General features: G+C 37.9%; 1 protein-coding gene and 1 pseudogene across 11 annotated transcripts in view; both read left to right on the top strand.

The window, feature by feature from the left end:
* Window positions 1-16,009, top strand: part of LOC146489746 (collagen triple helix repeat-containing protein 1-like) — a 43,296-nt gene extending 27,287 nt beyond the window's left edge. Inside the window, exons 1-6 of one of the 10 annotated variants that reach the window (XM_085094827.1) lie at window positions 11,447-12,469; window positions 13,247-13,296; window positions 14,021-14,107; window positions 14,444-14,574; window positions 14,858-15,184; window positions 15,530-16,009. In XM_085094827.1, the coding sequence (XP_084950953.1) occupies window positions 14,467-14,574; window positions 14,858-15,184; window positions 15,530-15,886 (792 nt within the window). In that variant the 5' untranslated portion in view covers window positions 11,447-12,469; window positions 13,247-13,296; window positions 14,021-14,107; window positions 14,444-14,466 and the 3' untranslated portion in view covers window positions 15,887-16,009. The other 9 variants (XM_085095078.1, XM_085094890.1, XM_085095198.1 and 6 more) reach the window with 9 other exon arrangements.
* LOC146489747 (collagen triple helix repeat-containing protein 1-like) lies at window positions 1,804-3,366 on the top strand (annotated as a pseudogene). The gene is made up of 3 exons (XR_014859097.1): window positions 1,804-1,997; window positions 2,259-2,585; window positions 2,928-3,366. The product of XR_014859097.1 is annotated as a collagen triple helix repeat-containing protein 1-like (transcript).
* Window positions 16,010-16,607: the final 598 nt, after the last annotated feature.

Here is a 16,607-nt window from a genome sequence, read left to right as displayed (position 1 = left end):
AATTTCTCGTCGATTTCTTAAGATAAAGCAGTGAAGCCCACCCATGGCCCAACAGATACAGAAGTATATCAGACTAAAGCAGACTTTCTGAAAAGTACTGTTGGATCACGTCTTCTGGCTTGAAATTTACTGAATATTTCCTAACGATACAGCATACAGAACGGAACGGAACTAGTATGTTTGAAATTTACTGAATATTTCTAAACGATACAACATACAGAACGGAACGGAACTAGTTTGTTCATATTAACAGTCGTACATCATCAATTGAAGCTTCAATTTATTCAAGACAACATGATTTATTTTGCAAAGAAACAGTCGCCAAACCAAGTCGAGCAACACTCAACGAAACTAACCGACCATTTCAAAAATGCGTTCAATTCATGTGACAGACTGGCTGTTCAGTTTGATATTTAGTGACCAAATGCAAGTTAGTAAACGTTTAATTGTGGAAGAAAAGGAATACTGTGCAATTATTATGAAGCTATTTATCTGGCGAGTGTAACGTTCATGATGTAACTGATTAGAATTCGTCCTTGTTTCTTGTAATGCTCTTCAATCTTTTGATGGACGCTCGTTTAATTAACGCTCGTGTTCCCTTCCACTGTTTAGATTTTGGTTTCCTCTTCAACCAGATATTCAGGATCAAAGGTACTTCAAAGGTAAATGCAGATTTGTTTTATAATGACAGATCTGACCAGCACTAGAAGAAAAATTAAATAATTTAAAGTCCTTGCAGAGAAATCGTCTCCAAATTAGGACTCGAAAGCTAGTTGTAATCTCGGACAAACGAGCTCACTTTGACAACAACCAATTATTTGGGGGGCGTTCTCCATCAATAGATCATAGTGGTTTATCAGTACATAGACTTCTAGCAAGACCGACAAAATTAAAATCGAGTGCTCAGTGCGATTTATTGAGAAACTGAGAAAGAAACTTGATTTAAAACTAAGTTTCTTTATTAGAAAAATACTGACGAATCTGCCAGCATCATCATCACTAACGAATCATTTCAGTTTTTCAACCAGTTGGCCCTCGTCCATACTAAATTTAATGATAAAAATCTCGATTAAAAAGAAGGGAATTGTGCTCACTAGTTTTCCTAAATTCTCTTAATTTAAGTTTCGACTAAAACAAAAGTTTGAAGATTAGGTTTAATAGTTATCTGAGAAGATTTCACTTGATTTGGCAACATTCTGTAAGTTTCTTGGAATGACGACTACTATCTTGTTTGTCTCTCCAAGTTGTCGTAGTCGCCTCGCCACGTAATTGTCAGTTGAACCAGATTTATCCTGAACATTATTAAAATAAACAGATTGCCCTTGCAAAATGCACTAACCAATAAGAATGCTCGTCGTTTTCTTATATCTATTACGTGATCAACTTGTTATAACGTGCAAGTTGTTGAGTCACTATGAGGAGAGAAAGATACATTGCCTGCCTGTAGGCAAGTGGGCATCATTTTGTTTCCACAGGAGCAAGAGCAAGGTAGGAATAATTGATAGGTCTTAGATAAGGTTTAGTCCAATTCCTTTCTTCGAATTAAGGAATCAACAGACCAAGATAAAGTAACTTCGCATCTTTTTTTTTTTTTTTTTTACAAATACAGGACACTTGATCCATTTTTTGTTCACCCGCTTCTACATAAAATAAGAGGAATGTATTTTCTAAATAATGTTTCTTCACTAACTTAATGCGTTTTATTTCAATCGTATTTTTTTCTCAAAACAAATATGTTATGTTCATAACTATTCTGTATCTTAATATGTTATTTTACAACCCAACAAACAGCTTAATACCAGAAATCATTATTAGATTATTTTATTTGAGCGTTATTAATCATTCAAACATTTCTTGGCTTTCCAGTTTTCACAGGTTAGAGGACATCAATGGCGCACTTTCTGTTGACCATCATGTCACGTGTTGTTATTTTACTGCTCGTAACTTTTTGCTCTGCGACGAACAACAAAAACACTAGCAAGCCACGTGACTACAGGGTGAGCTTCCTAATTCTTTGATATACAATAAATGCCTAAAAGACATACCCAGGATAAAATATAGTTTTGAAAAATTCTAAAATTTAACTAAAATGCGAATAAGAAAAGTTGATGGGCTAGAGTGTGGAAATGAAAATCGCATTATTGCGCAAATTTAGTTTAGCAGCAAAAGGAAAATTCAGCGCTGCAAACAAGTCGCTCGAAAACGTGTAAAAATCGCAGAAAGTTCAAATGATGATTTAATTTTTGTATCCAACTCAGTATCTTCCTTGTTGCGGTGGACAACCTGGAACAAATGGACTACCCGGCATGCATGGCATGCCGGGATCACCTGGGGCACCTGGCCGTGATGGACGTGACGGAGCAAAAGGAGACCTGGGCAGCCCGGGAAAGACTGGACCCCAGGGACCACGTGGTGTTGACGGAAAGAAAGGAGCAAAGGGAGAACCTGGGATCCAGGGTCCCGCCGGCCAAAAAGGACAGCAAGGGGACAAAGGTGACAGTGGAACTCCTCGGCTGTCTTCACACATGAACTGGAAGGAATGCACCTGGAAAAAAGCGGACGGCAGAGATTCAGGCGAGATATATGTGAGTGGACTTTCTATATTTTCGTGGAGAATTTTGTGTTTTGTGTCACACCTTTACTGCTTTGAAAGAAATTATCCATAAAAGAACATAAAAACAACTTAACTTAATAATAGTTATAAGGCCCAGTTCACGTTGACCCAAGAGCATTTTCATTTAACAGCGCTGTGAATTCATGAAGAAGTACGCAGACAATGACCGCCATGTCTCAATTCTCGTCGTCTCTTGATTTGGCATTTTCATTCAGTTACAGATGATTTTATTATAAACGTTTTGTCCTTTTACTTCATAACTTTTGTTTTTATCAGTTAATATTATTTTTTCTTGTGTATGTGTATTTGACAGCACTGTGAATTCATGAAGACGTACACAGACACTGCCCTCCATGTCTACTTTGCTGGTAACCTCAGAATTTATGCCTGTGACGACTGCTGTGGCCGCTGGTATTTCAAGTTCAATGGCGCCGAGTGCAGCTCTCCCGGGTCTATTGAGGGTGCATTCTACATGCGGACTGGCAGGAACCACAATCTCCACCGTCACCGCCACATTGAAGGTCACTGTAATAACATTCACAAGGGAAAAGTGCGAGTGGGATTCTGGGTTCTGAAAGTGTGCAAGCGAGAAGAGTGCTGACGCATACACAGGCTGGATTACAATGTCCCGGATCTTCATTGAAGAGGTGCCAAAAGCTCAGCAGTAAACACGTGGCACGTGATCAACTGGACTTTTCATTTTACGAAATATTAAAACAAAAACGTAGAAAATAACTAGAAACATGTTGAAGAACACTGCAGTGCTGATTCTGAGGAAATCATGCAAATAGGTTTGAGGTTCAGTCTGTATCAGTTGAGCAATAAAATCCAGGAATGTTAAAAAATGTCTGCTGTAATTTGTTTTCATATACTGATTGCAATCCTCTGATGGGTTAACTTACTTTTAACGCTCTAGATCCTAACAACAGATATTTGCGTGGAAACACCGCTCTTGCTTTATGATTTGCTTCTTATCAACTTAAAGGGAGAGCGTCTCTTTGAATGGCCAAAAAAATCATATTTCAATCGGTGGATCTGTTTAAAAAATAATGGTCCAGTTTAGTTAACAATAACCCTACTAGTACACAGAAACTAGTATTAATTATGTTTGGCTGTGGATGGCTAGGAAGGAAATGGATTGCAACTTTAAAAAAATGGGCTAATTTTTTCAAGATCTATTTGTGTATTTTAGAGAAGTCGCTAAAAATAATTATAGTTAGTTCTTCCTTGGAGAAATCCCTTCAGATTTTCTTCCCGGTGTTCAAAAAGCAATTTCATGTTAGCAAAAAGGCTTTCGTCAAATAATTGAGCAGTTTTGACCAAAATTCAGCAAAATCGCCGTGACAATGCCCCTTTAAGTTACAACGTCATGATAATGTGTGAATGGAACCAGCTGATGCATATTGCCATCATCACACCCAGCAAACCGACTACACCTCCCGATTTTCGCTGCATATCACCGCTCGTTTGTCAACAAAGCCCGAAATGCCAATATTTCGGCCAAATAACAACACCAAAAAGTACACTGATTTATCGTCAATTTTTAATCCAAATTATTTGTTCAAAAATGAAAAGTCCTCATTTAGAGCAAACCTCAGGTTCAGACCTTGGCATCTGACTGGACGTTTTCCTCTCAACGCTTTCCGCGGGCTATACTTCAGCCATTTTATCAGACCCAGTCTTGCGTATCTCACATTGTCTCGTTGGCGTCCATAAAGAATTATGGGTAATTCAGCCATACCACGAGCGTAGAACTCCTGCTTTTTCCAGCCACCCATTACAACCAGCGAAATTTCGAATCCATTAAATATTCTACTACTCCAAACTCGCCCAAATTGCGTTGGTAGGTCCTGGAATCCATCCACAAAACGGCCAGAGAGACAACTTCACTCATGGTCGTCCATGTCTGCTACACAGCATGTCTGGCGACTCAGTCAGCATTAAACCACCTCTCACCTGTTTTCTTTCAGAGGCTTGCCTCTACCCACATTCCAGCTTAAAGATTCCAGATTGGGGGCTTCTGCAGAGGAAAATGGCTCGAAAAACACTTATAAAGCGACGATTTTACCAGATTCGTGCTCGTGCACGCGGACTGTTTATTGCCAAAAATTCATTGAAAAAATAGCACACACCTAGGATTCCAAGGGTTACAGATTATTGTTACAGATTTCACTGCATTGGGATCACGAATATGTTAATACCTGAACCTAGCATAATCAAAATGAAAACTTCTAAAGAATAAAATAGATATAAGTTTTCCGCGTTGTCTTTCAATACCGTGAGGCATGAAGTTTTTTTCTTTTTTAGTTTATGATACATTTCTTCGATCTTTGTGAGTTTTTCGGGAATTGACTTCATTCCTAGTTGGAGACAACTGATGAGAAACTAATAAAGTCGTTGTAAAACGAGAACTTAAAAACATCTTATGGTGCTTCTGTACGGTACTTTTTAAATCCAATATTCCCTTTTAAAAAGGAAAAGGCGTTAAGTAGACATACTCAAACGGCTTTCTGTATCAAATAGTGTAACTGTAGCAGCGCAGGAATAGATTTTTGCGGAAGACAGAACAACAAAATTTCGCCGAAACGTAAACAAGAACCCCCAAAAATTATAAAACCCTTCCAGTGAAGGGAAAATCCCTGGGAACCAGTTAAATGCCTTACCCCCTCCCCCTTCGAAAGTTTTTTTCATTCTCGAGTGGCCATCACAAAAAAAAAATGTCTAAACTAAGAAAAGAAAAGGAATAAATTGAGGATCCAGGAACTGATTATTTTAATAACCATCTAAACTTTATGGGCTACTGTATTTCTTATGTGATTCCCCACCTCTTGACATCGTTTTTTGTTCTTTTTTAATAACGCCCTCAAATTCTACTAGCCTCTGCCACTTTGTAAAAAGAATGAATGGTCCCTTAGTTTGCTCAGTGATTATTTGTATTCTTTTTGCTTATGCTCGTTCTTGGTTTGCAGAAATTTCTGTGCTTAGGACCAGAAATATGTTAACATAGAGAAGAAAAGTTGGATAAATGTGAAGGCTTTCTTTTCTGGACTACTTTTAAGCAGTTAAAAGTTGCGTAGTAACTGTGAGGATCCTTCTTCTATTTGATCTTTCATCCGCAGTTCAAAATATATGTTTCATATATTTACATTTATTTATTCATCCTTCACGGGTATATTACGAACTCAGAACATGACCAGCTCCCAGTTGGCTTGATAGCTTAGTTGGTAGAAGACTGCAACGGCATCGCAGAGGTCATGGGCTAGAATCCCGTTCAAGCCTGAATTTTCTTCATGCTTTCTTTTCGCAAGGATCCTTCTTCTATTTGAAAAAAAACTTGGAGTAACCATACAATTTTTAGAGATAATAAGGCTTCAATTTGGAGAAAAACCCTACATTGCTTTGTATTTTACTGCTCTTTAGAATAAATGTTTGCTTAATTATCTCTAAAAAATGCCCCGCTACCCCCAATTTTTAACTCGTGACTGGCGCATGCGCAATGAACGAGCTAGTATCGTAATGTGGGGGAATCTCACTCGCTCGTTCCATTGGTCACTCGATGGGCAGTATGCTTTTAAATATGGCGTACTCTCACGGCTCGCTTTAATTTCTCTCCTCCTTCAATTAAAAAAATTCACGGTTTTTGGAGTTCGAAATTAAAAGAAATAGTCTAAAGAACACTCGACCGATGTATATAGTCTTCGCACGTTTTTATTTCGACGAGAAAATCCCCGTGGTGTCCATGTTCAACTAGTCGCTCAAGCAGATCGAGATTGCGGTCCAAGTTAACAGGGATTTTGCGCAAAATGGAAGGAGAAAATACGATGGAGAAACGTCTTAGGGTGTTCCGTGTTCATTTGCGTATTCTTCTTTGGCGGTCCGAAGTCATGTAACTGTTAAAATCGTTGCGGCACTCGTGCCAGATAGTTAAACAACCTGAACAACCAATAAATACAAATTAAAATTAGGTTCTTCTGAAGGAGTTGTGGGAGGTGTGTCTAAGGGCGTGGTGCGTTGATTTTAATGCCAAGGGTCCTGGGTTCAAACCTCACGGTAACAGAGGTTTTTTTTTTCTTTTTCTTATTTGCCTTTAAAAGCCAACAACTCCAAAGGCTCCAAACAATTTTCAAAATTTAAACTTTCTTAAAAAATACAAAACCATTCGAGGAGCTCAATCTCACTGAAGGGAACGGCTAAAAATCTAGAATGTGGAATAAATGAGGCCCCTTATTTATTTAAATTTCGAGTCCTGGGCCAGCCAAACACAACGCGAACAATGTTTTATACCTTTCAGGTCACACTTCATTCCCGCATGGCGTCCACGAATCCTTAGTTGTAGCCTAGTCTGATTCGAAAACTGCGTTTACGTTACCGCTATTCATTCTGCATTCAAAAGTTGGCTCGTGACAGGAGCCTTTGATCTTTCTGGGTTCCAATAGTCTGCTTTCCCCGCATAGTCACAAACTGTACAAAAATACTTCTGTATTAGGAGGCACCGTCCTTAAGCAAGCACTTTGGGCTCAACTTTCTAGCATTTGATTGATAGTTTTTCTTTTCTTTTTCTTATCCTTGTTTTCACATGTAAGTTCACCCTGCACTGCACTGTATTTGAAGGCTATAGCCTGTTTATTAATTTTTATACTTTGCATAAGCACCTGCACTATATTGGCGAGATGGGCAACTTTTGCCAATTATAGTCAACTCCCTTTATTCCTCGGGACTGCGAGTTAGTGTCCTTAATACCGATCGAGTCTGTATTAGAGGGAATTTATTTCAGTCAAACGTCTGTAATTTATTTTTGCCGGGAATTCAGCTGCTGTTCGTATTGTCGAGGTGTCCGTTATACCGAGGTATCCGCCAGGAGAGAGATGGCTGTACCAACGTAGATGTAACAGCATTTCAGGCACTTTCTTTTTCGTTTTGACTCCTTTGAATTTTGATTCCTTTCTGGCCAACTCTTTTTCAGTACGGATTGTTTACGTCCGATTTTTCCTAGTGTGAGATACTTGTGCAGTCAACACAAACAACAAAATAACTCATTAGTACTATGCAGCCAGGCCTTTCGAGTTGTAGATATATAAAATGGTGATAATCTTGGAAGGGACGGCAGGAACAAGCGAATCCTCGAACTTCATTTCAGTGTCCCCTCCAAAATGTATTTTTTGTACACTGTAACCATGGCAACGGATCAACAACTTTATACACGCCTCTATAGATTTTGGTCTTGTGGATGTGGATAGGAAATATGAAGCAAATTAGCTTAGCTTAGCTTCTTTTACAGTTTTCAGTAAGATTTCTGTTGTGTAAATATCATTAGGTGTCCAACTTTGTTTTGGAGTATCCATTCGAGTAACAGCCCTGTCAATATAGACTCGTAAATTCAGTATTTCTTAACCGAATTTCATGATTTTTTCTTTTTTTTTCTTTTTTTGCAATAACCTCAGCATTTTAAGCGATCTTTTTGAAAACATTTTACGAAGCCAATTCAAAATAAAGTCGTCACCAGGGCCCTCTCTGTTTTTAAAATGGCAGCTGGACGCCATTTTGAATACCGAGATGCTCTTGGGGATGACATTCATTCAAGTCTTCTGTGCATGCTTTTCGAGAAAGGTGACAGTGACGACACAGCGGCAAAATGAGTGCGCATGCTCCGGAGATTTGTGATTCAAGCGTGAATCGATTACGAGTACCCCACTTCAATCGCCAAATTCACACCTGTTACCACAATATTTTTTTGTTGAATAAGATATGTGACGGAGGAAGTTCGAAGGAATCTTTCCCGAAAGCGACAACCTTATCTATTTTGATTTGGACTTATCCACGCGAAATGAGAACAAGCAACGGGAATTTTACAAATGCCGCCATTTTGCCGAGTAAGATTGCTCACGCATGACGAGCATGCGCACTCATTTTGCCGCTGTGTCGACAGTGACCAGAGCCTCATTGATTTTCATGTTCAAAAGTTTAATACGCCCATGACGAGAATCAAAGTTCTCCCCAAACTAAACCTATGATCCAAGGGACCTGAGAAATGAACTTCACAGGAAGGTTTAAATGCCATCGTTAAATATAATAGCCAAAAAGATCTCTTACAAACAACGACTGAATCCAATCAGCAGCTCTCTTTTCAATTCTAGGTTGCGAATGTTTGGGAGTCTATCATTTATCTCAAGTGAGCTGTCCTTGCTCGTCGATGACGTCTTCGTCTTTCAGTCTTCTCTAGAAACACACTCGAGGGCGACTAGATTCTAATTTTTACGGTACAACAGCAATGGATATGCGTCTGAGTACAATTTTTACTGTCCTAGAGGACCCTCCCACGGGAAGGATGTACGCCAGCAAAACAAGGTACTCCATGTAAAATATTATCATTTTTTTATAACGAGGAAGTGATAAAAATTTGCAAATAAAATAATAAATTAATATTTTTGTTTTTGTAATATGGCGAAAAATAGAACGAGTTATAATCAGGACGGAGGAGGCCTGGATATCGAATATATCTAACATAGCAGGGCAGAATCACTTCTGTGTCTTCGTCGTGCAAAAAGAATGCTTTCTGTTGTTGTAATTTGTATTTATTTGCACAAACGCAGCGCTTGTTGAATAATATAATTTAGCGGCGAAGTTGTGTACATAAGAGCTTGAGAAGCCTCGGCCATACATCTTAAAGAGAACATTCGAAGAATACCCGAAGAAACATCTCCTCGCTCTTAAGACTTGTCATGATGGAAATATTTTGTGGTGACGGTGCGTAACCGATAGCATGCAGCGGCAGTATTTCTTATTCAGCCCAGATTCTTACTTACTGTCGAAGATTCAACAGTACATAAGTAACACCTGCTGAAATTTCTACTCATATTCTCTGACTAATATGCCCCAACGCGTCACTGAATCATTAGTCAGCAAAATTTTGATATCACCAGTAAAGTGTAAGAGTTTTTCAAACATTTTTAATTAACAGTTTTGATTACTGGAAATTAAAATTGAAAAACAAATTGAGACTCAATTAATTTATGAGTTGTTACGATAAAGAGAATTCCTTCATTTTAAGTAAACATCATGCTATGACAAACACTGGATTGTTACACAGTTTGTTTAAGAAACATATAGAAACGCAAATCAAGCTGTTCATTGGATACGGGGAATAAATGTCATCAAAAACGTTTGCCACAAATGTCATCAATGAACAATTGAAAATAATGGATGCACGATGAATATCAAACTGGTGGGAACACGAAACTGGAGTCATAAATAATCACAGAACTGAATCATTATTTCCTGTGTTAAACACGTCTACAGCTTATCATCAAAATTGTTACAGCATCAATTGGTTCAACAGTGTTAGCACATTTAGCAGCGCATGTCAGATGGCCGACTGAGCAACATTTTCTTTTTTGTTGGTCTAATATGCGTGGATATAAATCGAATGTTGTACAACAATGTTGGAAAGTTTAGCCGCAGATTTATTAGTGGAGAAAATTCAGGGGATATTTAGAGGTAAGTGCAATTTTTGTCTTTCACCAAATGTTTTTCTGGGAGTAAGATGATGTCAGATATACATTGTGGCGAGCGCTTTACTTCACGGAATCGGTATCACAGATCCCGTATATTGAGTTGTCCCAACGGAATCGGAGTGGATCTAAATTGGAAAAAATTATAGTTGTACTTCATAACTTATTAAGGTCAGTCATAACTTATTAAGGTCAGCCGACTCAGCAATCGGTGATTTGTAAGCTACCTTAATGATTGATTGGCTGAAAATAATCGATTTATTTTTAACTGCGAGTTGAAGGGAAGTATACTGATGCGTAAATTTACAAAACAAATCAAACGAGTTGAAAATATTTAGTCCAGTCTTTACGTTTATTTTTCATGAAAAGTGTAAGCGAATGCATCTTGAAGGCTCGATCTACCCGTCTTAATTATTAAAAATTATGCCTGTTTTTGAAAATCATTCAGTTCGTGACTTAACGATTCTTAAGCTACGTAAATACACGATTGGCTTACATCCATCCAGTTCTTCTTAAAGCGAGTTCAACAACAACAGCTCAACAGAGCTAAACATATATGATTAGCTCACACAAATATATCTGAGCGGCACAAAACGATCTCGGAACACAACAAACAATGAAGTACTGAGTCGAGTGCCCCGACGATATCTGGAAAGTGATATAAATGTATCTTCTATGCAAATCCCGGAAAATCCACAGAATCTCACGTAGATTTCTCGCACACTTAATCTCGTGCTAAACGTAGATAGACACAAGCAGAATAGAAAGACGCCTGAAAATAATTATTCGAAAGTCTGAAGGATTCGAAGCATAATATGCAATGAAGAGTTCACTTTTGATAAGTTTTACACTTTGGACTCCACGCTGACGTGACTGTACATCTACTCAAACTACTAGTATTACTTTTTATTTTATTAAATTCTACTTTACACCGATTTAGAGCTAATTTGGGGAAAAAAGAGGAAATCCATCGTTGTAATAAGCCCTGGTGTAGACTTTGGGAGCTAGTAAAATTTTCACCAAACTCAGCCCCAATGGTTCCCAGTCTGTTCCCGTAAAAGTGGTTTGATAAAAGAGACTAAAAACCTTTGAAAGAGCGTAATCTATGCAAATATAATGGCCCTATAAACCGACCACGTATAAACACACAGATTTTAATATGTAATCTTTTTCTTTTACCAGTATAATTACGTATTGATATTTCGTTTTCTTTCTCCTTTCCTGATGTTCCCGCACTGGTTGTCTAAGTTCTTCACTTGAATAAAGGTGATTCAAAGTGTGCATCAGCAGAATGGGGGAATACTCGATGGAAAGAATGGTTAGTAATTCGAATACAATATATATTGTAAACAATGCACCTTTCTAAATATTTTCAGTCAATTTGTCTTATAGGGTAAATCATATATAAAGGATGAAAAATGGCGCGGCGTCCTGAGATAAAATCAAAGTTTATATAGGTGGGTTCCAAGCGAAAGCAAAAACTTTGGTATGAAACGCGTGTTCCAATCTCCACGACAGCTACTGTTATATCTTACTTCATTCATGTGAATTTTCGTAGGTTTGATGGGTTGACAAAGATTTAAGTCGTCTTTAAGGATATTAAAAGTCACCTTCATATCTTAACGTGGCATAAAAGTGCAAGATTGATCTCCATGAAGGCCACGTCTACCTGTCTTAACATTGCGAGTAATGTCTGAACGCTGTATCTAGGTTTGACTGAACTATTGTTGCGATTGTTATGTAACGCAAAAAAGGTGAAACCATTTAAGTCATCCTAAGCATTTTGTGCGAAAATCGCATTCGCACAAGAACTAAAAGAAGAAAAGAGATAAAGATAAGATAGGCTATTTGAAAATCTGAGGCAAAATATATAATAACACGTATTAAATTAAACTGGTTTGATTATGAAATTCAATAGATCTGCAGTACAATGTGTCTTAAGCCAAAACGACATTAGAGTCCAATGGACGGGCAAACCCACATTTTTCAAAGATAATTTACTGGCTGTGGTTCACGGTCACAATTTATAAGTGAGAGCGACAATGAAATCGGCTGGGAGCTCAAATTATATTGATGACAATAGTAAGAGGATATAAGGCGGCTTTCGCATAGTAAAGCAATTGATTTGGCAACAAATAAGTTTCACTTTTTGACGTAATTTTTAGCTGTTCTCCTTGGTATGTTGTCGGGCGTGTCAGAAATCATAGCCGGTCCATTCTCTGTTGAACTAATTGTTTTACAAACCTGTTCTGACGAGAACATTGTTAGCAAAAGAACCAAGAGTTTAGTAAACAAGAGAGAGAAGCAGACTTCTTCAGCTGTACAGAGAAACAAAAAGACTTTCAGCGTGAGTACACTTAATTTTGGTTGTACTAATATTGAGAAAAATCTCATTGTAATGGCAAACCTGACAAAATTACTTTCTTCTTTTGTTTTAATTGAGCTTTTGGTCTTCACTCACTGTAGACAACCCAAGCATTAAGCGGCTGATTATGGTAATGCGAAATTTCATCCAGTGATAATTCAAAAAATTCATCTAGCCGCGTAGTTCCTCAGTTTAAAAAATCAATTCAAAGAAATTTTTCGTCGATTTTCTTGAGATAAAGCAGTGATGCCCTCCCAACAGAAACAGAAGTATATCTACGAAACCAGGCTTGATTTAAAAAGTACAGTTGGGTCACGTCCTCTTGCTTGAAATTTACTGAATATTTCTAAAAGATATAGCATACAGAACGGAACGAAACCAGTTATTTCATATTAAAAGTCGTACATCACCAATTGAAGCTGTACGATATTCAATTTATAAAAGACAGCATGATTTATTTTGCAGAGAAAAATCAGCCAAATCAAGTCGAACAACACTCAACGAAACTAACCGACCATTTCAAAAAATGCATTCAATTCATATGACACACAGGTTCTTCTTTGATATTTAGTACCAAATGCAAGTTAATAAAGTGGTTAATTATGGAAGAAAAGGAGAACTGTGCAATTATTTTTAAGCTATTTAGCGGGCCAGTGTAATGTTCATGATGTAAAAATAGAATTGCTCCTTGTTCAATCTTTTGTTCAATCTTTTAATGATAAATCAATATCAATGCTCGTGTTCTCTTCCACTGTTTAGATTTTGGTTTCCACTTGGACCAGATACTCAGGATCAAAGTTACTACAAAGGTAAATGGAGATTTGCCTTTTTTAATGACGGATCTGACCAGTACTAGAAGAAAAATTGACGAATTTAAAGTCCTTGCAGAGAAATCGCCTTAAAATTAGAACTCGAAACTCACTTTGACAACAACCAATTATTTTGGGGGCGTTCTCCTTCTATGAATCATAGTGATTTGTCAGTACAGATACTTCTAGCTAGACCGACAAAATTAAAATCGAGTACTCATTGCGATTTATTGAAAAACTGAGAAGGAAACTTGATTTAAAACTAAGTTTCTCTATTAGGAAAGTACTGATGAATCTGCAAGCATCATCATAACTGACGAATCATTTCAGTTTTTCAACCCGGTATTTGGCCCTCGTCCGTACTAAATTTAATGATTAAAAAACACTCGATAAAAAAGACGGGAACTGTGCTCTCTCTATGTTCACTTAATTTAAGTTTCGAGTAAAACTATATTTTGAGGATTAGGTTTAAAAGTTGTCTTAGAACATTTGACTTGATTTAGCAACATTCTGCAATATTTTGAATGACGACTACTGCTTCGGCTGTTTGTATTTCCAAGTAGTCGTAGTCGCCTAGCCACGTAATCAGGTATGGTCAGTTGAACCAGATTTATCCTGAACATTATTAAAATAAACAGGATGCCCTTGGTAAATGTACTAACCAATAAGAATGCTCGTCGTATTTTTATATTTATTACGTAATCAACTTGTTTTAACGTGTAAGTTGTTGAGTCACTATGAGGAGAGAAAGATAAATCGCCTGCCTGTAGACAAGTGGACATCATTTTGTTTCCAGAGGAACAAGAGTAAGGTAAGAATAATGGATAGGTCTTACGAACGCAGATGAGGTTTAGTACAATTCCTTACTGGGAATTAAGGAATGAACAGGCCAAGATTAAGTAACTTTGTGTCTTTTCTATTAGAAAAATAGTAAACTGGATCTAAGCCTATTACGTTTCACCACTTCTACATAAAGTAAGAGGAATGTATTTTCTAATTAATGTTTCTTCACTAACTTAGTGCATTTTATTTCAATCGCATTTATTTAATTTTTTAACATAAATATGTTATACTTAAGAACAGAAGTCGTTGTTAGATTAGTTTATTTGAGCGTTAGTAATCACTTACACATTTCTTTGCTCTTCAGTTTTCACAGGTTAGAGGATATCAATGGCGCACTTTCTGCTGACCATCATGTTACGTGTTGTTATTTTGCTGCTCGTAACTTTCTGCTCTGCGACGAACAACAAAAATACTAGCAAACCACGTGACTACAGGGTGAGTTCATTATACTGAAATAGCAGCTTCCTTATTAGTTCGATATACAACGAAAGCCTAAAAGACATACTCCGAATTAAATATATTCTAGAAAATTCCCAAAATTACTAAAATGCAACTAAGATAAAGTTGATGGGCTAGAGTGTGGAAATGAAAATCGTATAATTACTCAAATTCAACTTAGCAGCAAGACGAAAATTCAGCGCTGCAAACAAGTCGCGCGAAAACGCATGAAAATTGCAAAAAAATCAAAAAAATGATTTAATTGTTGTATCCATCTCAGTACCTTCCTTGTTGTGGTGGACAACCCGGCACAAATGGACAACCCGGTATGCATGGCATGCCGGGATCACCTGGGGCACCTGGCCGTGATGGACGTGATGGAGCAAAAGGAAACATGGGCAGACTGGGAAAGACTGGACCACAGGGATCACCTGGCGTGGAAGGAAAGAAAGGAGCAAAGGGAGAACCTGGGATCCAGGGTCCATCCGGCCAAAAAGGGCAGTTAGGGGACAAAGGTGACAGTGGAACTCCTCGGCTGTCTTCACACATGAACTGGAAGGAATGCACCTGGAAAAAGGGGGACGGCAGAGATTCAGGCGAGATATATGTGAGTGACTTATATTTTCATATTTTCATGGTGAATTTTGTGTTTTTTGTGACACCTTTACTACTTTGAAAAGAAATTATCCCAAAAGGAACATAAAACAACTTATAAATCGCGTCATCTCTATTTTAAGGATGTAATTTTTCCTCGGAAACCCAGTTCATGTTGAATCAAATCCATTATCATTTAACAGTGCTGTGAATTAATGAAGAAGGGCACAGACAATGCCCCCCCTGTCTCAATTCTCGTCGTCTCTTGGTTTGGCATTTTCCTTCAGTTACAGATGATTTTATTTTAAAAGTTTTGTCATGTTTCTGCATAATTGTCTTTTTTTTTTTAATTTAACAGCACTGTGAATTCATAAAGAAGTACACAGACACTGCCCTCCATGTCTACTTTGCCGGTGACCTTAGAGTTCATAACTGCGACGACTGCTGTAGCCGCTGGTATTTCAAGTTCAATGGCGCCGAGTGCAGCTCTCCTGGGTCTATTGATGGTGCGTTCTACATGTGGCATGGAAGGAAGCACAGTCTTCACCGTCACCGCCACATTGAAGGTCACTGTAATAACATTCCCAAGGGAAAAGTACGAGTGGGATTCTGGGTTGGAAAGTGTACAACTGGTCGAAAGATTACTGACGCATACACAGGCTGGGGAACAATGTCCCGGATGTTCATTGAAGAGGTGCCAAAAGCTCAGCAGTAAACACATGACACGTGATCAACTGGACTTTTCCTTTAAAAAAAGTCTTTCAAAGAAAACGGTAGAAAATAATTAGAAATATGTAGAACACTGCAGTGCTGATTCTGAGGAAATCATGCACATAGGTTTGAAGTTCAGTCTGCATATCAGTTAAATAATAAAGCCCAGAAACATCACCAAATGGTTGTCAATTTTTTTCCAAACAGAGCAGCTGCAAAGAAATCACTGAAATCCCTAATCTTTAACAAATATTGAACGGATGTTGAGCAAATGTTGGGTAAATCTTGAACGGAGTGTTCAAACGGCTTCAACACCAATCTAGAACAAAGGAAATGTTTTATGGATGTTGAATGAAAGTTAAAACTGATTTCTGAATTTGATTCAACACGCTTTCTACAAGCCGCTTTCAACATTTTTACCGGCTTTCATTAATGTTGGCCGACCTGTTCAAACGCTTCCAACATTCAGCTCAACAAAGTGCTGAACGCATATTGAACCAAATGTTGAAACCGTTTAAATTTGCATGCATCATGACCGCGCCTGGACGTACCTTTTCTGTCGTAAGTGAAAAAAATTATCGGTCTATAAAAGTGGCAGATTTCCATTCATCCAGTAAGTCCTGATTCGGACGCTACTATACTACACATTCATGCGACGAGCCTAACTGATCATGAATTAAGTCCGGCCAAGAGAAAATGAGCAAAAGAGTATCCTGCATTACAGA

This window comes from Pavona decussata, unplaced genomic scaffold (assembly GCF_977016875.1).
Source record: "Pavona decussata unplaced genomic scaffold, jaPavDecu1.1 SCAFFOLD_3, whole genome shotgun sequence".
Lineage (NCBI taxonomy): Eukaryota > Metazoa > Cnidaria > Anthozoa > Scleractinia > Agariciidae > Pavona > Pavona decussata.
The sequence above is the reverse complement of the archived record's forward strand: the minus strand, read 5'-3'. Positions and strand labels throughout refer to the sequence as shown.